The sequence below is a fragment of the Eriocheir sinensis genome, chromosome 45 (genome assembly GCF_024679095.1).
Source record: "Eriocheir sinensis breed Jianghai 21 chromosome 45, ASM2467909v1, whole genome shotgun sequence".
In the NCBI taxonomy this organism is placed as follows: Eukaryota; Metazoa; Arthropoda; class Malacostraca; order Decapoda; family Varunidae; genus Eriocheir; species Eriocheir sinensis.
In genome coordinates, this window is record NC_066553.1 from 8,673,544 (window position 1) to 8,700,141 (window position 26,598).

The 26,598-nt window shown below is 42.0% G+C and overlaps 1 protein-coding gene across 5 annotated transcripts; it reads right to left on the bottom strand.

Moving 5' to 3' along the window:
• Positions 1-337: 337 nt before the first annotated feature.
• Positions 338-26,188, bottom strand: LOC126980719 (protein SGT1 homolog). 5 transcript variants are annotated; one of them, XM_050830939.1, is made up of 10 exons: positions 26,143-26,188; positions 17,126-17,177; positions 12,960-13,059; positions 9,512-9,649; positions 7,919-8,014; positions 7,342-7,547; positions 5,953-6,060; positions 3,438-3,528; positions 2,509-2,702; positions 338-690 (listed from the first exon to the last, which is right to left on the bottom strand). In XM_050830939.1, the coding sequence occupies exons 2-10, from the start codon at positions 17,168-17,170 to the stop codon at positions 583-585; spliced, it is 1,086 nt and encodes a 361-aa protein (XP_050686896.1). In that variant the 5' UTR covers positions 17,171-17,177; positions 26,143-26,188; the 3' UTR covers positions 338-582. The 5 variants fall into 5 exon arrangements, with proteins under 5 accessions (XP_050686896.1, XP_050686893.1, XP_050686895.1 ...); XM_050830936.1 differs by having other exon boundaries at positions 26,080-26,178; XM_050830938.1 differs by lacking the exon at positions 26,143-26,188 and adding an exon at positions 25,951-26,045.
• Between the last annotated feature and the right edge of the window lie 410 nt (positions 26,189-26,598).

The window sequence follows — 26,598 nt, forward strand, 5'->3', positions numbered from 1 at the left end:
ACACTACACCCCACACCACTCACAATCACACAACATCACACGACACCCAGCCACACTGCATCACACATCACACCCAGCCACACCATCACACATCACACACAGCCACACTACACCACACATCACACCAAGCAATACCACACCACACATCACACTCAGTCACACCAAACCCAACCCCATCACACCCAGCCACACCACACCATACATCACACCCAGTCAAGCTACACACATTGTGTGTGTGTGTGTGTGTGTGTGTATGGGGGGGGGAGGAGGAGGACTTAAAACCCAATCAACAATAATTAGCTAGTCATCCAGTAATGAAGGATTAAATCAACAACAATCTATGAATGATATTTATTCTTTTCTGACTGTAATAAATGAGAACATTTTAGGTATGGCATGACATTTTACACAAAGTATGTTAGAAAATGTATACTTTAGATGCATGCTAAAAACAAGAGAAATAGTAGCAGCATTCTAGTTTTCTAAAATTATGAAACATTGATAATTGTGTGCTTAGTCTCAAGTGTATGAAGTTTAATGACATTGGGGGAAACAAACTATCTACTGGATCATCCTTACTAGTTACTGGTTCCACTTCTTCCACTCCATGCCATCTGGTGGCTTGACATCTACCTTCTGACCTGCAACCTCCTTCCAGTTTGTGCTCAGGACAGTGCCACCAGACTCCATCTGAGAGGAAATGAAGACATATGTTAGTCAGATGAATGTGATTTGTACTTGAGTGTAACTCTTGTGTAGCAACTTGTTAACCAAAACAGTGTTGACCTCGGGTTAAATGAAGGGTAATGTCAAGTTGCCTTTTTTTCCCCTATTTTTCTATATTCCTAAAAAATCTCTCCCAAAATACAGATTTATTGGTGCAGGTGTTAATTTCATGTGATATCCTGAAGTGTGCCTTCCTTGTCCACATCTACCCTATCTTGGAGCCCACAATGTCACATTAACCCTTTCCATCCGTGATGCAGACATCAGCGTCACAGTATGGAAAGGGTCAAGAGGAAATGGAAGGGATTAATCCTCTTCTAAACCTCTCAATCCCTCTTAATCCTCTTCCATTTCCTCTTAAGAGGTTTAGAAGAGGATTATGAGGAAATGAAAGAGGATAAAAAGGTTTAGAAGAGGACTAACGGGAACGCCGTTGGACGCTGACTTAGGCGTCGCCGGAGTGAAGGGGTTAAGGATTTTGAAATTTATCTATATATACACTTCCTTCATGTTTATAGTAAAGATAGTAAATACAGATCTCTAAAACTGTATAGTATAAAGATATTAGGGCCAGGCAGGAACTAGTTCCGGAACCAGTTCCAACGGTTCCATCAATGCAATTGTAGAATCAGTTTCAGTCTTGGATCTGGCTTCTTGGATGCAATTCTTTGTTCTTATTTCGTTCTTCTTGCTGCGAGGCCGGGAACTGGGGTTAATCTAATATTTAGTGTTATTAATAGAATTGGAGGAAAAGCACCCAAATATCTGCAAGATGCTATATATAATGAAAACAATGATATTTATAGATAGAAGCATCCATTAGTAGATAATTCTCATGGTATGATATGCTTAAGCATCTAAAGTTGAAGAAAAAGAAACTGGTGAAGACTTTGTGTTGAGGACCCAAGAGGGCTTTCAATGATTAAATATTTGTAAGAAGTTTACATACATTACAGTACAGTTTATAGTACATATAGCTGGTGAATGACGCTACCTATGATATTTTATGCTCTTTTCAGGTAATGGAAATGTTTTATTAGTAGGTAGAGGTTATGTGAAAAATTACTTTGTTGCACTTTTGCAACTTTGCAGGTCTAGAGTTTTTTTTCAGGGGGTACACTAAGCATTTGCAGAAATTCTCTATTTACAGGGATCCACGTCCCCAACCCCTGCAAATAAAAGGAGACAGGTGAACACCTATATTCTATTCATTTGGGCAAGGCCACTCATGGTAGCTTAGTCCCAGCGACTCCACTTCCCCCTTCTGGCTGGGTAGCTCCGAGCGGGATGATGTAACCTACTTGTCGTGTTAAGTAGTCAACATAAAATGGTAAGTAGTGATAATAAAATGTTAAGTAGTCAACATAAAATGGTAAGTAGTAATAATAAAATGTTAAGTAGTCAACATAAAATGCATATCTAACACAAACTGTTTGTGTTAGATATGCATTTTATGTTGACTACTCAACATTTTATTATTATTTGGGCCTTGCCCAAATGAATAGACTATAGGAACCTAATTTTGTTTGCATAATGCAAAAGAAAGATTCACATAAAGAATGCCAAGTTTCATAATTACACAGCTTCAATAGTTTTCACTTAATTTGAAGTGGAAAACAAATTAGATACAAGCAAGTAATGCCTGGACAGTGTGCATGGCGAGCGTCAGACTCACCCAGACTATAGGGGTTACTATTGCTAGAAACAGGGCCCCACTCCAGATGACTGAAAAATAGGAAGAAAAATAATTGGAAAGAAGAGAATATGTGGAAAACTACTCACAAAGGACTTGTTCATGGCTCGCCGGGTCTCCTCTGAACCTTGGCCATAGATCTTCTGGAAGAGCTGATTGAGGGCTGCATCACCCTCCAGCTTCTCCTCCTCCTCCTCCTTCTTGACTTGAGCTTCCAGCTTATCCCAGTCATGCTTCTTGGGAGCTGATGATGGGTAGGCTACCACTTTATCTGATTCTGTTTCTGGAAACATTAAGAATTATTAATATTAACATCAACAACAACAGGCCTACCAGCCTCCTGCAGACTCCATATGTCTTAAAAACTAGTACTACTAATATTTCAGGGGTTCCTCATATTTGTTGCGCCCTATTCGTTGCGCCACTATTGTTGTCAATATTTTGAAGTAGGAGTAAACAAAAACATTCCCTGTTCTTTCGTCATCTGTTTGTTTTTCATCACAGGTTTGCTTTGTGAGAGGTTATGATGTTGCAGTGGCAGTGTAACAAGAAATGAGAATGAGACGGGTGCTGGCTAGCAGGGTAGGGTAGGGACAAGGGTGTGGTAGGGAGTAGTTGGTGACAAAAGTGTTAGAAACAACTGACAATGAAACTGACTCTGCAGGTTTATGAAAGAGGCAGCTGTGAACATACTGCTGGAAAAACCTTTTTCTTCTATGGAGAATATGCAAATGTCGGGGGTCACCTATAGTCTGAGTCTCAGAAATAGACTGCTCAGATCTAAATGAAGTGAAATTATATATACACCTGTATTCCTGTATTCGCAGGTTCACTATTTCCCAAAATGCACAAAATTGGCCCCAAAGGAAGGAAGAGAATCTGGTCTTAAAACTCAAACCACAATAAAACAGCAAACCCATATGAACACAAGTAAAGCCTGTCAAGACAAAGGTTATTTACTTTGTACTATGAGTGTTATCATCACTACAACTTCTGAGGGTTGACCAGTCAGACTTACCAGGAAGATTTGCCTTGACAAATGGTGGCTCACCATCCCCTTCAAGTGTGGCCCACCTGATGCCATCCACCTTTTTCATTTTGATCTCTACCTGCAAAGAATGAATGACACTGTCACTGTAATCACTATCACTGCTAGAATAACTCATCCTCTTTCCAAGGCAAAGAGGAGAGAAAAGGAGCCAGAAAAAAAACATCATGAGCCTAACTTCATTACAACAGAGAGAGAGAGAGAGAGAGAGAGAGACTGAAAGCACAAACCACTAAAACATCTACAGCTATTCCTGCGAAATAGGCAACTCTCCATTCTCAGACACCATTTATAAACTAATGCCCCAGGTTTTGATCACAAACCTGACTGATACTGTATTGGTATGTACTATATTCTTTACCCAAATGATGATCTTAGAAATACTTTTCAGGGTAAGTGGATGCAAACCTGGGGCATGTTTGCTTGAACACTGTATATCCTACAGGTAGTCCTCGAGTTATGATGAGGTCCGGGAACAGCAGGGTGGTTGTAAGTTGCATTGGTTGTAAGTTGAAAATTACATTAAAAAATAAAATATTGGTATTGATGCGGAGAGATCAGCGTTCCCATACTGCCTAACCTCCCCCTCAACACCTGGTGTTGTGTTCCTGGCTATCCTCCTGGGAACTGTGCATGCTCAGAAGCGAATGTAAACAAAGACTTGTTGATAAACAGAGCTGTTCTCACGCATCCCCCAACAGCATGGCTTTGCTCACACTTCTGCCATTCATGATTCGTCCCAAAGACCCCACCACCCTTCTTCCTTGCAATACCCTTTCTCTTATCTCTCCCTCCACACCACCATGCTTACACATAACTGATCCAAGGTACTTAAACTCATTGACCTCCTCCATCTCTTCACCATTCAAAATTATTTTGCATTCTTTTTCACATTCAATTCCCACTCTATATGGGCATACAAAATCTACAACTTCACTTCTACTTCACTCACAAACCATCACTTTACTTTTGTTGACATTTACTTTCAGCTTTCTCCTATTACAGACACTCAAAAACACTGACCAAATTTTGTAAGTCACTTTCATTATCTGTAATGAGCACTGTGTCATCAGCAAACAGTATCGAATTCAGTACCCACTCCTTCCCTCAGTGAACATTTTTACTCCAACTTTCCCAACTTTGCCCTTCATTTCTCTAATAACACCATCCATATAAATATTGAACAACCATGGCACTGTGTGAGTAAAGGTCAGTCATCATGTCAATAATCCTTGCAGGAATCGCATGGATCTGCAGAATGTCCCACAGTGCCTCACAACACACTGCGTCAAATGCCTTCTTGAGACTAACATAGGCTGTGAGGAGTCCCTTTTGAAACTCATGATGTGTTCCACAAGGATGCAAAGATCTAGGATCTGGTCAATTATTGACTTGCTGGTCATATTACTTTGGCCTCTGAAAATTTAGCAAATGAGGTCAAATTTGCATCATTAGCAGATGAGTGAACACTTTGCCTGGCACACTGACCAGTGTTACACCACGGTAGTTGTTGCAGTCCTGTTAATTCCTTTTCCCTTTCCTGATAGGGACAACCAGCTCACTTTTCTAATCAAGAGGAATGGCACCAAACTTCCACACAGCAACCAGCACTGTATGCAACCCACGGGTCATGGCTTCACCCCCGTCTTTCAGCACTTCTATGTTGTTCAACTTCCTCACAACCTCTCTCACCTCTATACACAGAATTACTCCTGTAAACTACAGCTAAATTGACAATGCACAGGGCTTTCTTTTGTTGGTTAATACGACTTTCACATCTTGTATCAACAAGTTGATGAATTGGCCACTTACCATCAGTTGTAAAAAAAAAAAAAAAAAAAAAAAAAAAAAAAAAAGTGACAACCGACGAAACCTATGACGAAGTTATATGTGTAATAAGACTGTTGTGTTTTTGTACATACAATAGCTTCTCTTGTACAATAGTATATTTTATTAACATTTTTCTTGTATATAGATGTATATCACATACAAATATACATTGTGGGAACATACATTTTAGGGACAAATGGGTTGGCATGAGCAGTAGTGTTTACCCAACTGTTGAACATTGAGGTGCCATTTTTACATATCATCTCGCAGTTTCTCTGCACAGGAAGTGATATCTAATAAATTGTATTTCACTTATACCATATTTCGTGGCTGTAATCTATCTGAAGAAGTAAATTTTTTTTATAAACTACCAAATAAGGGTGTAGATATAAGTATAAACTACTGCAATGAAACTGGGTGGAGCGGGCAAAAAAGTTGGTGCAAGGGAAGCATGTTGGTATGTGGGGGTGGCAATAGTCAACAATGAATGGGTTAAGAGATTGTGTTAACTTTACTACTCAAAAACTTGTAAACAAAAACAAATAAGTAAGTAGGGAAAGATCTTCATCATATCTGTCCTACATCTGATTGTATCTGCAGAAATCTTAGGTAGGACTTTATATCAGTATGAAAGAAAAGTTCAATACCTACTTACTTTTGATGGTACAACTCTGAACCCTGATTGCTCTGGGTTGATTGGGTGACACAGGTCCAGTTCTAAGCTGTATTCTGAGCCTGATGGCAATGGAGCAGACACACTCGCCTGGGGAAGAAGTCAAAGGGAACATAGTACATGTATATGGTTTACAGACCTCAATAAAAGAAATCTTCATGCTCCATCTAATGCTGCAAGACTGCTTAAACATGAGGCAGTCACCAAAGATATTGAAGTGGTATTTCAATGGAATCAAAAAGTTTGGTTTTGAAGAGAAAATTAACCCTTATACCATGTTTTATAATTGTGACTGACTTATGTACACAAAAAAATGATAAGAAAATGGAGATTAATCAACCTTCAGGTCCAGTGAACATTGTAATGTAGTGCAGGGCAGGGCAATGCATGATTTGTGGCACATCAATATGCAGCAAACTTGATTTGTTCTAAATATAAAATACATGGGTTGCCATTACTCATTCACAATATTTCATGGGTGGTAAAAAAGTTCCCTGTTACTTCACTATCATCTGCTTGCTCTTCATAATTTTGTCTTAGTAGACATTCTTTTGTTAGCCTTCACTATTGCTAACATCTAACCATACAGAGCTACAACGTATCCCTTGTCACTAGCAGATGGCTCCTTGTGAAGAATGCACTGGAGGAAAAGGCTCAACTTCTACTTATACATCCTGATGTGATTATTACTTGTTTTCAAAGTGACTGGATGATGAAATTGGAGTGACTGCTGATATAAGTAGATGCAAGGGTCAACACGGCTATAGTCTCTAGTGAGCTAAGTGGCAGCCTCTCAAATTAAGTTCAAGACCAAGACTATCTATGCTGCAGTGTTTGGTATTGGTACAAAAAACACAACACCATGCAATTTCTGCATAAGATTAATTTTAGCACTTCTGTAGCTGTCTTAAAGTGTCGAAGTGAAAAAGGATACTTTACCCAGGAATTAATAGTCTCTGAGACAGACAGCTCAAATCTGCTCGTCTTAATTAAAGATTATAATATGTCATTATTATGAGCTACAATGTCTCATTTTTTGTCAAATAGTTTTTCCTTGTGTTTTTGTGGTTTATGTTAGCAATAATTAATGGGGGACCCCTTGTACTCAAGTACAATTGTCCCATATTCATGGTCTCAAGCTATATAAATTTTAAATATGTTTGTGCTGAAGCAACAAACATTCTGCTGTATTTCATGTTCTTTTGTAAAATAATAAAAAGTTTTAAGATAGATGGAAATGTAAGGTTAGGTAGGATCAATAAAATACACACAGGCCTTCACTGACAAGTAAAAATACTGAAAATATCTAAATATTTCATTCATGACATAGGAAAGAAAATACATCCTTGAAAGAAAACATCTCATACTTACAGTCTTCTCTGTGAAGTCTACCTTGACATCTTCTTTCTTCAGATTTTTAACAAGTACTGTGACAATGACAAATGCTTCAGTTTGGTACCAGTCATGCTTGATCTTAGGCACTGGCATGGCATCATGACTGTCGGCAGTTGTAGGTGTAGAAGTAGAATCACCAGCAGCAGGAGCACTATTTTCGTTTTTCTCCTCCATGTTGGTTTCTAAAACAAAGACAAACAACATAAATGTGTCCTCCATTTTTCAGAATAAACTTCTGAATAAAGTGAATGTGTACAGAAAGGGGATTGGAATGAGCTAGTATGGAAAGTCATTTCAAATTATTGTGGGGAGGAAAGGCAGAGGAAGAAAACTAACAAATTCTGATGCTAGACTGGGTATAGAAAGGGGAGGAATGGGAAACGTAGACGAAAACAAATATCATAGGATGTACCAAACATAGGATTAGCTAGGATTGTGCAAGCTTTGGCAATTCAGTTAGGCAAAGAAAAGGAAATAAAGGAATGAAAATCCAAATTAGGAGGCTCAATGAGATAAAAAAAAAATCACTTTTCATCCTTCAGCAAACACTTACCACTAGAAGTGTCCTTTGAGTCACTTATTCCTAATTTCTTGATTCGTTCCTCACACCAGGTTATCCACTGCCCAAACTGATCAAGCTTGCCTATACCTGCACCCCCCCAAAAAAAAAGAGAGTAAGATTACTTAATTAATACAAAGTGGTAATAAACAAGGAAATCACACTGTACATTAGTTCTGTTTTGTTATAATACGACCAATAGATATCACTCATGTTATTTTGTAATTTGCAGCCAATGACACTCAGAAGCAACGTGTTCTTCTCAAATATGATGCATAAATTAGTTTTTTCATTTCAAACTGATATGCTGAATGGTTTTGCTTTATCATCCTGGTAGCAGCAGGGATCATGTTTTTTAATGGTCCCTCCAAGCGAGAAAAATGAGAAAAAATCACCCCTCACACAAACCATTTCATAATATATATCAAAGCATTTGTGATCAGATTATGTATCATCTATTTTGGGTGGTTTACATCATGCCACAAATTTGGCCCATCGTTGCTGCACGGTAGAGCCACAAATTTGGCCCATCGTTGCTGCACGGTAGAGCCACAAATTTGGCCCATCGCTGCTACCGGGTTATTCTTTATTTGCTACTTTTCAAGGTAATGTCATCTCACATGTATGGGAAAATTCAATCAATGAAAATACATATAAATTCTTGGAAAAAAACTAAACACAGTAGGCAATGAATGAAATGCATTTAGCTAGTCTTTTTTCACAAACTCTCTGATAGTGATACTTTCATTTTTCTCACAATTAAAGCCACTGAGAAAATATTTAAGCACAGTAAGGTTGCCTAGTTTGTGTGATTGCAGTATTTGAATTGCCTAAGATGTGAGGGTGATCGTACATCATATTTAAGTGGTATGGGGTATATGATTGAGTGCACCAAAAAAAATTACACTCCTGTCTTATATGCATGCCACCTCTTTGAATATGCACCCAGTTCTTATAACACTCACTCTCCAGAGCCATTTTTATTTGCCCACCATCCTTGGCACTTCCATCAAGCGTTCAGGATCAATAAAATTATCATCTTGAGGTAGGTCATTGCTCCTGAATATGGGATAACAAAAGAACAAGCAGAAATTATACCAGATGAAACACATAATAGGGACATGTCAATAAGTAACTTCTGGATGCATATTCCTGAGACGTATGCAGGTTTGGGTCATAGGGAAATTACAGCCAATTGCAGCTGACATCAACAGAGGAGCCAGAAGGAAGCAAAGCAGCACACTCAAGGGCAGCACATCAAACTTACACTTTTAATACAATTTACATATACAAATGTACAGGCAAACATCATTGGATTATATCAAATGTAGGCATATCCACAGTCTTCTTCATTAATCTTGAAGGAGAAGGATTATACATATGTTTCTAAGTAATAAGTTAATCAGGACACCTCTCCTCCCAAAATTGACCTCTCCTTTTGGACACTCCTTTGACCTCTATTCAGGAGCAGTGAGTAGCGGGCTTTTTTTTATATATTTTTCTTTGCGCCCTTGAGCTGTCTCCTTAGCTGTATATAAAAAAATATATAAAAAAATAAATAAATAAAAAATAAAAATGGATACACACCTCCTCTGGCTTTCCCCTTCTTGAATGCGTCTAGGGACTCAACAAAGCGGCCAAGACTGAAGAGTGCTTTGCCCTGCACCAGGTGAGCTTCGGCCCTGGCATCAAGCTCTATTGCACGGCTGGCATCACTGTATGCTTCTGGGGACGCAAAAACAAAGAAAATTGATGAAAATATCCTTTATATCAACTTAACATCAAAAAGTCGCCTCAATCAAGGAATAGTGGTGAAGTAGGTGAAGGTTAGGCAGTGTGGCCAAAATACACGAGTCAGGCAGTAACGTGCCAGGCTGTTATCTTTACATTAACAGGTAACTGAATTCCTAGTCCCTGATTTGTTTTTTCATGCAAAATTCTGGAGATGATATTTTAATATATAATTTTTTTTCTGGTCACCTGAAGTACAGTATTTTCTGGTGTTGAAGACAATTTTTCTCAAAGCAAGACTAGAAAAATTAGTATGTCTTGGATGCCAAATGTTGCGTTACCTGTAAGCGTAAACTTGGCCTATAGGAAGTGAGCAGATCAGATAGGATGTTGCTGTTGATGTTGAAGGGGTGTGACAGTCTAACAGGCCCTACTCAGCCAGGCAGTCTAATGTAATGATGAGGAAACTCTCATAGTAACTGTTTTTATTGTTTTGGTGTTGGTCTACTTTTTGGTGTGAGAGTCGCTGGCTTTAGGGTGTCATTTGTATGGTTTGTCATGTTCATGTGGTAACAAAAACCCACTCCATCCCTATTTTTAATTTTCCAAATTAGTCTTCTGTGCGGTACTTTGTTGAATGCCTTTTTCAAATCCAGGTACACTCCATCCCCCAAGCCTTCTCTCTCTTGTATTAAATCTGTCACCCTTGAGCAATAACATAACAAGTTGGTGACACAAGATCTCCCTCTCCTGAATCCAAACTGGCAATCCGAGATAATTCTCTCCCTTTCTAAAAAATCCGACCGCCTGTTTTTAACTAGCCTCTCACATATCCTTGCAACCACACTAGTGAGTGATACCGATCTGTAATTTAATGTAAGAGATGTGTGTATGTGTGTGTGTGACTGGCTCAAGGTCATTACTTGGCTGACCTCACTATGATTATCGGACGTTTTCATTTTGTTTCGGACTTGATTTCGTTGGGTTTCCCTTTGTTCCCAGTGGGTCGGCGTCACCCTTGGGGGAATATTGGCCTAGTAGAGGCTAGGCTGACTCACAAGTCGCCGCTTTGTACCCATATGAGTGTCTGGATGCGCACGGGACCGTCCTTTCAATTGCGATTAATTACGGTGATTTGCAAACGCGTCTGACACGTCAATGGTATATAATTGCAAATCACTTTTAACGTGCGAGATGCGTCAACGGTACTCTATGGGTTAACCATGCTACCTCTGTGTCTTAGTCTTGGTCATCAGCCAAATGCCACTAGTCAAGAAAACTCACCAGTGCAGTATAGTATATGTGTGTATTGATCACAATGTGGTGCTGGTCCAGTAGAATTTGGTAGACATGTACTGCAAGTCATGAAACAACCAACAAAACATCATAGTAAAATTGGTCAAGGTCAGGATATTATTTTTTTCAAAATATAACACTTGAAAATGGTGTGTCTTCAACACCAGTAACTCTAGTACTTCATGGGACACCTGCTAAACAGTAAGCACTGTGACAGTGCTGTTTTCTTGTGTCTGGCAAGATCATTTTTGCATTGCCTCCTGCAGGTCCTTTCCTCCCTGCTGCTCTGCCACACAGTCCTAACACCTATCTCTTCCTCTCATATGTTATTCGAAAGCCAAAGGATAGGGTGTTGCCACAGACCATATAACTCAATTTCGTATTTTTTGAAAATTATTTTCATATTTTTCACGACGGACTCTCCCCTTAAGTTGTCTGTTCATCCTTCCTCAGCTTTATGCTGATTGCTTACATCAAACAGGCATTGAGATACCTGGCAAAATGTGTGATGCAGTGTTCCTTATCTCAGAATAAGGTGGGTCACACAAATGCTACTAAGGCTACAGTATCCTTGGTAAGTGCTCAGAGGTGTTTCCTCAAAACTTTACCCTCTGCAACAGGAATGGAGGCTAGACTTTGATCTTATCCAAAATTGGAGTGTTAATTTGAGCAAAATTACAGAACTTGGTCAACTTGGAATACCCCAATATCAATCAATATATGATGTGATTAGTTTGAGAACCTGTCAATCACCACCATGTTCACTTCTGAGTGGCAATTGTTCCCACATCATGCCTCTATCAGAGGAACTAAAAGAGAATTGGTTTTGCAAATGTTAACCGCATTAAAAATCTTACTTTGTGCAACTATATTTTCTCTCAAGCAAGTCTTGTTTGGGTGGGGCCGCCTCTCCATAGTCCTGCCAAATCACCCTCAATACATCACTTTCTCTCTCATGTGTCAGATATTTACTATTTGAAATTGTGTATCTAATATTCTGTATACATGAAATAAGTCTATATAGTGCTATGAATATGTTGCTTTTAAGGATAATGGCAAAGAATTGTATAAATTCCATAACACGTGACATTTTTTTCTGATGTCAGAGATCAAGACACCATGTCACTTCCTCTGAGCTTGATGACAGCTACTCCACCGGCTGTCCTTACCCTGAAAGCTGGATTTGGCAGAGCTGTGGCCCTGATAGGGCCTCACAAAAACTTGACTTCATATTTGTCAGACTATAGGCATGTTCTCCAACTCTGTGCCTCATATGCATAGTACTTGTGAGTTTGCTTAAACATTTACCTACTTAGTACAAATAATGATGTAGTGAACTATTGATGGTGAAGAGAAGCTGGAATCACTAAAGATTTGTATTCATAAAACTTACTCTTTCACTACTGACATCATCTGGAAACTGTGCAGTTTCCACATAACTTTGTATTAAATGCCATTGCATGTAAACAAGTACCAATAACTCTTTTGACAATGAATCTCATTTTCACACAAAGTAATGATCACTAGTTACAGTAACTTTTGCTTATAAGGATCTTAATACAACGAATTTCAGCTTTAGCATGCCTTTTGTGCCCGTCCAGTATATGCAGGGTATATGTGGTATATGCAGTCAGTAAGTGCAACAAGGTTCAGTTCAGTGGTGGGCCGGCTGAACATATACATGCTTGACACTTAGCGGTGGTGGAAACAAAGCCGTGTTCATCTAGTCAGTCTAGCTTTGTCTGCCTAACTGAAAACACCTCCAGTCTCGTCCTTCTGTGCCTCACCTTTCACTTTGCTTTCCTGGGTCAACAGCCAAGCCTTCAGCAATGCCATTCAGCATAGCACCATTATCTCCACACTGGCACATTCAATCCATCAGAGAAGAAAACAGTTGACATTCACACAACAGACATATTGGAAAGATTCATTCATACATTCATTGCAGTTATGTCTGATGATTTATTGATTATCCAACTGTGCAACTGTGGCTGGCAAGGACAATTACCTTTAAATTTCTCAAGCTTCAGCAAATTTTGAGCCCTTAGTAGGAACAACTCTCCCTTGTCTGATCTGTCTGGTTTCTCCTTTATTTCTGATGTAATTTGCTGAGGAAAGAGAAACTGCATTACCAAAAAGAAGTATCTGTAAAGGATGAGTTTTCAGGAGCACAAGTGTTGGAATTTTTTATTTCCAACCCACTTTTTATTGGATTTATTTTTGGGGGGGGAGGTGGTTAAGTTAAACAGACCACTGTAAGCTTCATTGGTTTGAGAAAAGAAAATGAAGGATCTTACACTGAAAGTCTAAAATTTAAAAAAAATAGGCCTGCTAGAGTACTTAATGTGTTCTTAATTATCCTCTATATCAGAGTAGCAACTAGAACACAAGCATGTGACCAGGAACTTCCACTCAATTAAAAGAAAACCTGTTTGATTTTTTGGGAGATTATAGTGGGTTTTAAAATTCCAATGTATATGGAGCTCATTTATTAATACATGATGTAAAACTACATTTTTGTATGTTAAATGAGTAAAATTTAATGGTTAAATAAACTAAAAAGAGAATAAAAAAAAAAAGTTTAGCTGTTTTTTTATTGTACATATATACAGTGGGGGCCCGTGTCTAGCAATAATAAAAAACTGAAAAAAAATTGGTAGTTCTGAAACCACTAGTTTGGGGGAAAACTTTAAATAAAAAATAAAAACAGACTGGAACTTTTCAGAAGTTGCCTTTTTTTTTCTCACTGCCATTAACAACTAAATCTATTTTTATATAAACTTAATCCTAATAGCAAAAGGCATCAAAAACTTTCCATTAAATGCCTTGAGTGTGCTTTCTTCTGAAGAGAGACATTGGGAGTTGAGAGCATATTTGCTTACTGGGACCTTCCACCACTAACATTATAATCGCTGCCCCTCTACGCTGCCGGTCAGACATGGGCCAGCCTCCCTCAGCAGTTCAATCCACTCATATTGCAGCAGCCCTGCGTTTGGTTGACTTGTTAGCTATGCAATGCTGTGCAGTGTTACGGAATGGAGATGACAAGTTTTACCAAGATGGCAGTGTTAGCCAAAGACTCCAATGAGTTGTTTTGTGGGTTGTGTGGGTGGGCAGGGAGGGGGTCATTTTGTAAACAAAGAAGACGCTGTTATGAGTGTCACCAGTGTCACCACTTCTGCATCTTTTTACCTTCTATGAATGCTTTGTTAAACTATGATTCTTTTTCTGGCAGGGATCACCTATGTAAGAGCTGCTGAGGGAGTATTGTGAGGGAGATGTTAAGTGGGATGTCATTTAGTTGCACTCAAGTGATGTAGCTCACCCTCCCCTACTCGCAGGGAGTTGGGGCTAACAAGTGAACTGAACATGCTGCTGCAGCAGTTCATGAACAATGGACCCAGAAAAGTCTCCAAGGTTAACACAGGGTTCCCACTCTGTTATGAAACCAAAATTCCCTGATATTTCCCTGATGGATTTTCATTTTTCCAGGATAACTATTTCAACCTATTTCTGGGTTTGACATCTTTATTACAAGGTAAAGACAATTTCAGCACTGGATTCATGTGGTGTCCAATTGAGTAAAATTGAATGCCATGGGGTTCCTCCTCTATCAAAAAATATATTAACTTTTACTTCAAAAAAAGTACTGGAAAATTTTGTATTGCATAATGATATGTTGATATGTGCAAGTGTTAGTGTGTGTGTGGCAGCATTGGCATGTATAGTACATACTGTACTACCCATAACAAGCCGAATTATATTACCTAGGACAAATAAAAAAAAAAAAAAAAACACGCAACGCATACCAATTTTACAGAGACAACCCTGTCAAAAACCAACCCATTGCACCTATACATAGGTGCTCCACAAAACTACGTATTTATCAGGACTACTACCAGTGTTAGTGTGTGTGTAGCAGCTTTGGTGTTGGTCTTGGATAACACCCAATTCCTGGGTACATACAATAAATTGACATATATTATCTGCCTAGTTACACCTTTTGCAGAGAGGAAGTTAATTTACTGACATCTTTCTGCTTGTTGATTTCACCTTCCATTTGGTTAGCTTTAAGCCTCAAGGCATTTGACTTTGCCAAAAGTGAAAAGATGCTCCTGTGTTCGGCCTGCAGAGCCTTTTGTCAGCTTCCTTGATCAGCGATTCATGACATTGCTCCAGCATATTGAGTTTCATCTTTGCACCACTCTGCTCACTTTCTTCTGCAGCCCTCTTTTGGAGTTTGTTTTGGTTCCCCAGTTCTTCTTTTTTTTTTATGCCATATATCTTGCGGAGGCATGATTGTCTGACTGCAGCAGACCAAGTACGATCTCAAAGTCAGCAATGGGAATTCTTCAAAGAGCAATGGTATCATACGTCATTCTCCGTGTTACCAATGGCTGTCTTGAGCTTTGATTCTAGGAGGTCACTGTTGATAGAGAAGCCTGTTCCACAGTAGCTTGACCTTGTGAAGGGGTCAGGAGGAGCTGGATTAACTTCCATAACTCCTTCAGCTTTGTCTTCTGAGGCAGGCCATTGACTGAATGAAAAACACCATCCAGCCATTCTGGGTAAACTGCGAAGCTCTCACATTCCACCTTGAACTGTCACTGAGGAAGCCCGAGTAGTTCTCTTTCTCTTTTTCTCTTTAGTTGGCATCATTTCAAGATCTTCTGTGTCACTGCTGAGTACAGTTTTTGGCATGCAGTAAGAAAGTCCTTCTTGGAGAATGGTGAAGCAGTGTCATCATTCATTTCATTTCATCTTTCCTATCTTTCATTTCTAAGAATATGTGACATTCCTCCCAGGACACAATGTAGTGCATATACATTTTTTCTACTTATTTGCCTTCAGCTCCTTATTGCTCAGCTACTTTTGTTTGCATTAAAATTTTAAGCACAATTTGTCAATCTCTACATTTTCTGATTCTGTTGGTATAAGTTGCTTCCCAATATGAAAATATCTGGAGGGTTAAATTGCCTGGAAACATGATCCTTGACTAAAGGGTGGAGAGGGGCTGCCCCTCATGCTCAGCTCTTGTCAGCAAACCATACGAACGTGGTTCTAAGTCCATGGAGTGGCTATCTCTCCTTTGAGCATGTGTCCGCCAGCCACCATACTGAAGCATCTGCACTCAGTGCTGCCATCATAGCAAATCAGTTGGAACTCTGCAGTTATTTTCCTTTCTCTGTCTCACTACTGACTGTTTCTATGAATACACACCTATCAAAGCTTTAGGTGCTTTACTAACAGACAAACAAACTTTGCCTTTTGGAAATTTTTCTATCAAATTCCTTGATAAAAGGCATTTTTTACAAATTCCCTGGCTTTCTCCAGACTGGAAAAAGAGAATCAATTTTGCCAAGTTTTCCCTGATTTCCAGAAAGAGTGTGAACCCTGCAACAGTATAGCAGGAGCAACATCACACACCTACATTCAAAACAGCTCTTAGGCACACAACTCCCCATGGGTGGGGGGGGTGAACTAAACTGGACAGTGGATCAACTGAGCACAACAAAATGGCATCCTACACAACAGCTCCCAAACAATTTTCCCTCAGTAGCTCATACTGGCAACCCTTTACTGGAAATAGCATTCGTAGTTGAACGAAACATTTGTAGAAGGTAAGAATATGCAGAGGTGACAGTGACCACACACATAATTATGTCATCTGCCTTGTCTTAGAAACTGAACCCCTGTCTGTTATCTTGTTATAACTTATTAGCTATGTTATGTAACATTACACAACGATGCATGGCACAAGGAACCCTTCCTGTGCAATGAATCCTCGAGGCATCGTGACTCTGACTCTTTCCTCTCAGCCAATGGGAATATTTTCGCTACTTCTGTGGCTATGGTTGTTAGTTACGAAACTCAGTACTGTTTCTATCCTATCATTAGACTTGAAATTGCTAGTTAGAAAAATGCTAGCTACGGGGCCCCACTGTATATTTACTGGTGAGTTTTTAATGCTAACCCTGACACATTAAGAACTAACTTGGGTTGGTTAGAGTAATGCAGCAGTGCACCATGAGGTTAATTAGACTTCATCTATGATATAGAACACTAAATCTTCCCATAAAAATAAGAAACATTTGAGTCTTATATGACCTTCAGTTCTAAGAATAACTTAGTCCTTGAGCCATTGAAGACAAAACTCAGGAAGTGTTACTGTACCTCTACTGCCTGAATGTACTGGTCCTCAGTAGTCAACATGCTCATCTGGCCTCTGGGGAATGCCATATCAAGTCAGAGATTGAGGCATGGCATCACTGCTCTGGGCAGCCTACATTAATAAACTTCAAAAGTAGATTTTTAGAATAAAGCCTGCTGTTTATGACCAATATCCTATGAGTCAATTTTCTACATACTATAAATCCTGAAAAATACAGTCTGCTGATTAGCTAAAATATATAAAACTAATGCAGAAACAGTTCTGATCAGAGTACTATAGTCGGTTTTATTACGTCTGTACACGCGTGAACATAGATGTGGCACCTGCGCATTATTAGTTCGTGATTGCGTGAAGATCATCTTTATATTTTCAGTGATATATTTGAATGTTTGTGTATACAAAAAAAAACTCGTCTTTTTACATGAACCGCAAGCATGCTGATTTACATCAATAATGTACCATATAAGCACACGAAAGAACAATTTGTATATCAAATAGTATAGTACAGTGGTACATAAGGAATTTTGATGTGTTGCATGTAAACAGCATGGGGTAGCCTAATATTCAAAATAGCCTAGCATCGCATTCAACAGTTAGCCTATTATTTACTATTTCACGTTATTTTGATTATTAATCACTATTTACATGCAGTAAATAATTAAGATATCCTTTATATGCACTTGGAGAGCCAGATGTCTTGTAATATACCTGAAATGAGCTATTAGTCAATGAATTTGAAAAAACACGCATCGTTCGAGCATGATGTGACATGTTATTTGATACAAGCTTGTCTTTTCGTATGCTTGTATGTTTTTCTTTTTTTTTTTACATCTCAGCCTATAGCGCCGGCAGGCTTTCTTCAGGGGCCTAGCTGGTGGTCGGCCAAAGCCCGTGATGGCGCAGGCAACTTTTTTTTTATAGTGGCGTCAGTTATGCTTGGCTCATGCTGCCCCCTGGAACTCATTTTTTAATCACTTGGACGGTTTCTTCTAGAGTCCGAGTTGATGGGTGGTCTTCAGGACATGTGGGTAGTCTTAGGCCACTCAGCGGTGACTTAAAAATCCCAGGTGGTAGCGTGGGGATTCGAATCGACGTTGTCCATGGCGTGATGAATGCTGGCCCAGCACGCTAACCACTCAGCCACCGCAAATGACTAAGTTGTTTATTGTATACATAAACATTCAAACACATTATTGAAAAATAAACTTGAATGTCTATCACAACAGTTGATTTTCAAGTATTCACGAACTAGAAAGTCGCAGGTGCCACATCTATCAAAATTCCCGCTTTGTTGGTGGACAGATGAAATTAAACAAACTATAGTGAAGGCAAGATGATGGACTACAAAACAAGCTCTTTTAATTAAAGGGATCTGAGTGTCTGAAAGAAAAAGCAAGAACTATGGGTATCTACATGACTGAGAAACACAGGAAAAAATAATTAGGTTATCAAAAATACATTATTGCACATTAAAAATAAAGTTGAAAATAGTGAAAACCTAGATCAAACTAAGGTAAATCATGTCTAGTCCTCACGAGAACCTATAAAAATTATAAAATATAGAAGGCCTTGACTGAATACTGGAATATTTGTCGGCAATTAGAAATGGAAGTCATGACTTTTGAATTGTCAATTCCTACATACTTGACAATAGCCATAGTAGTGACACAGGGTTAACACACAAGGGCAGAGAACAAAGGTGACCTCTGAATCAGTCAGTATATGTCTCACATAAGCCAAATCTCCTTCAAACAGTATCTGATGAGCTTCCAGTGTAATTGTATTCCACAACTTTTCCATTGATGCCTTTTATTCTCTAAGAAAACAGTCAACTATGTATGTGTATATGAGTAGTGTTGCACTGGGGGTGTGTTTGTGTGTTTGAGTGTTTGTAGGGGGTGCAGTTTGTGGGCGGAGGGTTCAGGGGCAAGGGAGTGCGGGGGGAGAGACACCGCGGAGAGTTGCAGGTGGAGCTGAGAGCAAGACACGTGTGTGGTCTGCCTGTAGCTGTGTGCTTGCCGAGTGCCTGTGTTCGTGCCTTCCGTGTGCCCTAGATAACCTGTTCTGTGCCCAATGGACTAGTGTAACGAGGTTGGAAATTGTTATTAAAGCAAGGAACCCTGTGCTGTGTTTCTTTTGTGCCCTTGCCTCATGCCTTCCCCTGTGCTCTGGACTGTGTTGTGAGTGTGGTGTCCTGTTGAGAGTGTCTCCCACTGTTCCAAGTCACTATTCTGTGGTTACTACACCACCTGCCTGCCCGGTGTTGTTGGTGGGTTGGGGGGGTGGCGTAACAATTGGTGTCAGTGAGTGTGGATCAGTGAACAGTGAGAGGTGCCATGCTATAAGGGCGTTCCAAGATGGCGGCCGTAAGGGAGAGGAGGCGAGCAAGGTCGAGGCGGGCATGGGTGATGTTAAACCGTCTCAGGTGGACCTGATCACTGCCATGCTGGCCAGTATGAGGGAGAAAATGGCACAGAGGGCACGGCACGCGAGCAAGCTCAGAAGACCGATGAGCTGGCTAAGAGGGCCGATGAGCAAGCTAAGAAGGCGGATGAGCAGGCGCACAGTATTGTTGAGGTGTTGCAGAGCCGCCTCTCGTCTCAAAAGGCGGAAACACAGCCGTACATGGACCAGGCATGTGAGAGTGGTGTGAAGAGTGAACTGCTGGAGAAAGTGCAAACTCTGGAAGGTGAGGTTCTGGGCATGAGGGAGAAGAGGCAGCTACGAGAGGTGGCAATGTTGCAGTCGCCACGTGAGGGCACAGTTCTGGCAGGAAATGCCAGGATGGCGGAGCTGCTGGGTTCTGTCTAGGGCCCTTGGCAGGTAGGCCCAGGGCCTCGCAGTGTCATGTCAGAGCCAGCGGCTGCTGCAGGAGGCTGGGGAGCTGTTGGAAGCCCCATTGGGCCCAGCTGGCAGCAGATTCAAACCCATTCACCCCGCCCCGTCGCCTCCCTCACTCCCCTCTGGGCAGAGCAGTCAGCAGCCCGCCTGATCTGCCCTCTACCTCCTGCAGCCCCTCAGCTTCCTGGTGTTCTGGGAGGCGTAAGCCGGCGGATTATGACGGGAAGGTGGCATGGGAAGTTTATTCTGACCAGAAGTTGCTGGCGTCTGCCCAGGGCTGGAGTGAGGCTGAGAAGGCACTGCAGCTGGCAACAGCGCTACGGGGTCCAGCTGTAGAAGTCTTGGGGCACTTGCCGCCGCCCTTGCGCGCCTCTTTCCAGAGTGTGGAGGAGGCTTTGAAACACTGCTTCGGGCACCACCACCAGGCCAAGTTGTACCGGGCCCGCTTCAAGAAGCGGATTCGAGAGCGGGGAGTGACGCTATCCCAGCAGGTGCAGGACGTGGAGGCACGGGTAAGGAGGTTGCACCCTACGGCCCCGGAAGAGATGATTGTGGTGCTGGCCTGTGATTTCTTCACTGATGCCCTGCAGGACCAGCAGTTGCAGATTTATGTCAGGCAGGTGCAACCTAGGGACCTACAGGTGGCGTTGGTGAGGGCCTTGGAGTTCAATGCCTTCCTTAACCTGGTAGCTGCGGGGATCAAGTTTCTTAAAGGCTCCTCTAAGTGAATTAGAGAAAAATCATCACTCACGCAAATCATTATATAATATATAAAAACGCACTTGTAATCAGTTGGTGCATCCTCTGTTTTGGGTAGTTTGTGTCAAGCCAAACATTTGGCCCATCACTGGTATGCGGTACAGCCACAAATTTGGCTCGTCGCTGTTACCTACCGGGTTAAGACAACCAGCAGCCTAGGAGCGGCCACCCAACCCTGCCATGACCTCTGGGGCAGGATGACAAAGGTGAAGAAGAAGACAGCATTGAGGAAGGCGAGCCCGGAGAGTTTCCACGGCTCGTGTTGGGGCTGTGGTGAGAAGGGACACAGACGAAGTTGGTGTCTGAGGGAGTGAAGGACACATTCTCTCGATTGGGTGGGTTCTGACGCCTTCTTGCCTTGCTGCAAAGACTGTGGCAGGCCTGGCCATCGCTCGAGCGCCTGCTTCAGGCCCAAGGACGTGGCGCACTTGGGAAACATGGAGGCTGGAGGAGGGGGCCGAATCCCAGCCGTCCACAGTCCCCAGGCCCCTCCCTGTGTAAGCTGCCACTGTACAACCAGCGCGATGCAGGTGGGAGACTCAATGGATAGGAACCCGTGTCGCCTGACAGTGGACACCAGGGCTGAGGAGACCTTGGTGTGGCCTGACACAGGGCACTGTGTGCAGCTTGAGGGGCCAGTGGAGGCTCGTATAGGCATGGGCAGCGTGGTTGAGTAGTTGCTGGTGTACATCACCGATCTGGAGGAGCCGTGCTTGCTGGGCCTCGACTACCTGATGCAGACCAAGCCTTGTGCCGACCTCTGACGGAAGCTGGTGAGGGCACGCGGTCAAGAAGTGCCCTTGTTTCCAGAGGTTTTCAAGCTTGGCTGCATAGGGGTAGTAATGGCTGAGTGAGGGCACCTTGCCCCGAGGGTGGAGGCCAGGATCCAGTGTCAACTGTCCATAGCGATGCGTGGAGCAGATGGCGTGGAAAAACCCACTAAGGAATTGCGGCTAGTTGATGGTGTGGCAGTTGGGCAGAGCTGCTTGCGGTGCTGGTGGCTGACTCTTCGATGAGGCCTGGGAGGGACAAGCTGGTGCCAAGCTGGGCACCTATGAGGAGGACGGGGGCCCCAGCAGCAGCGTTGAGTATGTGGCGGAGGACCTGGGCATAGTGAGTGAGGCGGCTGAAGCCAGCAGCAACCCTGAGCCTGGACTTGGGGCTGGAGATGACCCTCTGGGTGCTCTGGGTATATTGGAATATAGCTGTGGTGAGACATGGGTTTTGGCAGTAGAAGGATGCTATGGGCTACTCTGCCACCCGTGGTCAAACAGGTTACCATACACATTTCATGATTTTCTTCACACTTGATTTGATTTTTACATTATTTCCTATAGCTTTTCAGGAGGTTTAAAGGTTAGTAGAAGACATATATGACAACAGAAGAGCAGTTAGTCAAGTAGGAAAAAAGTTCTTGGCTCATCCATAAAACAAATCTTTACCAACTTCAACCTCCCCTGATTTTAACTAACCATACTTAACATCTCCTAACAGCGGGGTGGGGGCTTTGCCCTTTGCCCACCTCCTTATTTTAACTATCTCTAACATGATAAGTAACATCACCTTTGGTAAATTTCCAGTCTTTCACTAACTTTTCTCCAAGTTGCCAATTCTCACCACTCACGGACCCAGCATGCTGCCACTGCACACACAATGAAACTTATTACAGTTATGTATCAAAATTATTTAAATTTAACAAACTAAATAAATCTAACCCCTAATGGGGAGGGGCTTGGTATCAAGAAACAAGTAATTTTTGCAAAAACGGTACAAAGAAATATTGAAAAATCAGTAGTACGGTTGCGGTAGTGCGGTATGTACTTTTTCCAGAGTAATGCGGTTGCGGTACTGCGGTCCCATTTTTTTCTTTCCTAGTGCAGTACTGCAGTAGCGGTAGTCACTAGTCAATACAAAAAAATACTTCTGTGCCTATCCTGGCTATCCATTGACTAACTATTAACTTGATACAAAAAAATAGAAAAATAAAGGAGGACTGGGGGAGGGAGGGAGGTAAGGAAGGAAGAAGGGGGGACAGGTGAGTAAAGGACGGGAAGGGGAGGAGGAAAGGGAATGCAACTTTCCGAGGGAGGAGGGAGGGGACAGGGAAGGGGGCGAAGGAGATCAGCGTCATGTGAGAGAGGAGGAAGTGGGTGGTGGGAAGGAAGGAAGGAAGGGTGGTGCAGTTGCAGGGATATGGGGGAGTGAAGGGGAAGGGGAGGAAGGGGTGGAATATTCTCCAGCGTTTGAGCAAAAATAAAAGATTACTAATATAGGAGTCATGATGGGAATAGTGAAACATTATTCAAACTGTCCAACATATTAAGACAAAACACATCAACTGCAGCTGTTAACCCATAGAGTACGGGTGGCGATATATTTCTCTGGATGTTGTGCATGGGGTAAATTTAGACATTTAAAAGAGGTGGAAATGGTGTCTTTCTTCTTTGCAATAATTGTATATTCATTTAGTATATATGGTGGTGTAATAAAACTTCTCTCCTAATAATAATAAAAAAGTTATGACAGCCAAAAATATTGTGCATTTTCTCGTGGCCGTGACGTGCCGCATGGAAGCACCCCGCTTGCTCTCATGCAAGCCCACGTGCTTGCCACGCTGTGCAAAATTTGTTTGTTTCCTTGACAATTAGATCCAGTAAATCATTATCCATATATGCAAGAAAATAGTCACATTCTTGTTGCACTTCTGGGAAATTATCTGTGATTCCCACCTGAACACCATCAAACTGAGACACACTTGGTATAAAAAAATCACCACTGGTCCACTGAAAGTTTCCGTCACGAGCAGCAGCACTAGCTCTTGCACGCCCTCTTGTGTCAGTAATCCTAGAACGTGAAGAAACACGGCCACACCTCCATCTTGAAGTACTCGGGGCAGGGGTAGGGAGAGGCTGCGAGGCAGGCGGTATACATATACATCACTATCACTGCTTCGTTGACTAATGTCTCCAAAATTGGATAGCCAGTCACTGTCACTAGTATCAGTGTCAATGTCACTCCCATAGCAGTTATCAGAGTCACTGTCACTTTGATTCGCCTGCGCTCTACTTCCGCCTGGAGCAGAGGAACTGCTTGACGCGTCACGAGACATGACAGATGTATTTTGAACAAAAGTGGAAAATGATCTGTGGCCTTCGGTAAGGTGCGCGCTGAGACGAATGAGAGTGTGTACAGATGCCAAGTGCCTCCACCATTTTTCTGAGTCAAGAACTGGCGGTATATTTGAAACGTAGGGAGCGCAGTGTGTGATGATTATATATATGATCCCCGTATGGATGGGGCGTGTGGTAGCGCACTTATATGTACGATTGCCGTAATCTAAGGGTTAATAGTGGCTCCTGTGGGAAACCTGTAAGCCCTGGCGTCTCAGGCCTCAGCAAAGTAAGCACGTGGAAATTTCAACAGAGATGATTATAATAATAATAATAATAATAATAATAATAATAATGATATGGGGTAAAGCCCCCGTTAGCTGTCAGGTTATGTAAAATTCCGCTGAAGTAGTTTAAATATGCTCCCCACCAAAATCCCCAATTTCCCATGGGTCCCCCAAGATCATTAGGGGAAGGGGATTAGGCCTTTTTCTTTAATTTTAAGTACTTGCGCCTACATACTATGGTTAAGGGACATGTATTTCATCCCTTAACTATAATACGGAGGCGTAATATCATATTTTGGAGGTGCAGAGTGATTCTCCACAATTACCATTTAAATTTATTAGGCATACGGTGTGGGCTGAAGGAAATACGCAGCATGGGGCAGGATGGGGTGGCGGTGGCAGGGGTGGACACTGTGCAGGCCATTGATAATGGGTACGACTATGTATGAACACAGTGGAGTTGGGGTGGGTAAAAAAAAACCAAGTCATTTTGGGGCTAAACAATTGGGTATTATTCTAGTGTTTGCCCATACTCACCCCTCGCAACCAAAATTGGCTAGGGGGCCATTGAGACTTCGGGGAATGCGGTGGTAAACATGAAATGCGTCGCAAATGCATAGTTTTTGAGTTATGGGGGGTTGAAAAATACCCTAGATGTAGGGAAATTCCTTACAATTACTTGGATGTAGGGAAATTTCATACATTCCGTTTTTTTTTTTTACACTGTACGGAAACCATGCAATTTCACTCACTCTCCATACCAAAGGGGGGTTCGAGGGGGGCAAAGCCCCCCGTCAGAGTATTAAGGTCATCATGAAGCATCTAAACGGTAAGTAATTTACGTCATAGGAATCTTGCAACCGTCATATACGACTACGTATTCACTTACTGGTAGCATGTACGAACGCGTGAAGCAGGTTCGAACGCAGGTTACTCGTGTTCAATGTCCCTCAGTTAGCTGTTAGGTCGTAAAGTTCGGTTGGGGTACTTTAAGAGGGGGGGTCCAGGGGGGGAGGGGAGCACAGCCCCCCCCTTGGTTAGCTCATTTTAGTGGTGGTGGGAGGAAAAATCCCTAAATGTAGGGAATTTCCCTAGATCTAGGGAGTTTTTATCCCCCCCCCCACTAAAAAAAAATATGCGTTTGCGACGGATTTTGTGACCCCACCCAAAACCCCATGTTCCCACCAGGTCCCCAGGCTTGTATGGGGGGGGAGGGGGGAGTATGGGCAAACACTAGAATTTTACCAACAACTGTCTGAATAATTCAAAACACAAATAGTTAAGTCCAAATATTGGAGGGGTACAGTCAAACTTCAATGTGCGACAGTGAAGAACTAAGAGCTGATTTCACAGTCCAACACGGTGTCTTCGTAACAGCCTGAACCAAACTATAGAATCCCATACAATCCAAAATGGGGAGGTCTTCGATACCACACTAAATACACAAGACTTTTCCTGTATAGTTTCATCAAATTTGTGAACTTAAATATAAACACCAGACACTATACAAGGAAATTTCGAAGGCTCTGGTATTGGTTTGGGAGCTTACTAACCCGTCATGGGGAACTGTGAAACTGGCCCTAGATAAATACCATCAATTTCAATGGTTCTGGTTACTTGGCAGCCACCAGATTCTTTAATGCAAATCACCTCCCAGCAGCAGCACGCCCTTGTTACAGCGCCAATGAGATGACCTTCCCGCCCCTCAACCCTCGACAACCCGCTCTAGCTTGGCACATTATTACTGATAGTCTACTGTCATAATTCTTAGCTTCCTAAACTTCTTCTTTCTATTGTTTGTGTGCGTGTAGACTACTAGGAATTACCAACTTCCTCTTTCCATCGGCGAGTGTCCCTGCCTTGTGTTGTGTCCTCTCATTCTCGCCACCCGCGCCCTGTCATGCGGGGTGTGGGGCGGCGGCGTGTGCCCGGGGTGGCCTGCACGCCCCTGATACTCACTGCAGGGAGGTGAGCGGCATCCTGAGGGAGGGAAGGATCACGGGGCAGCGTCACCGCACTCACCACTCGCTGGGAATCTTCTGGACCAAGGACAGGCGCCGTTGTTAAAAGAGGAGGCGGGGGGGGGGGGGCAAAGGGGTGTAAGACGAGATAAAAATTGTTCATATACGTCTGGGGACAGATGACTTTGAGATAATGTCTTTAACATCGATCCCATGTGAAATTCATACAATATAAAATTTTCTTCTTATTTTCAAAGAGCTGCATTACGAGATAAAACAGAAGGGTCAAGGTCTACGTACAGATTATAAGACATCTGTCGGTATATGAGGCAGCTGATTAATACACAAACATAGTTATTTCACGTCACCATGGAGTGCTGCGCATATTTTTTATTTTTTTTTAACTCCGAAGATGAGTTTCATTTCCCAGACTGATGATCTATAATGTGACTTACCAAGTTGATTAGCTGAGTAGTAACAGATTCCATCATTGATCGATCGATTAAATTCCCCCAAT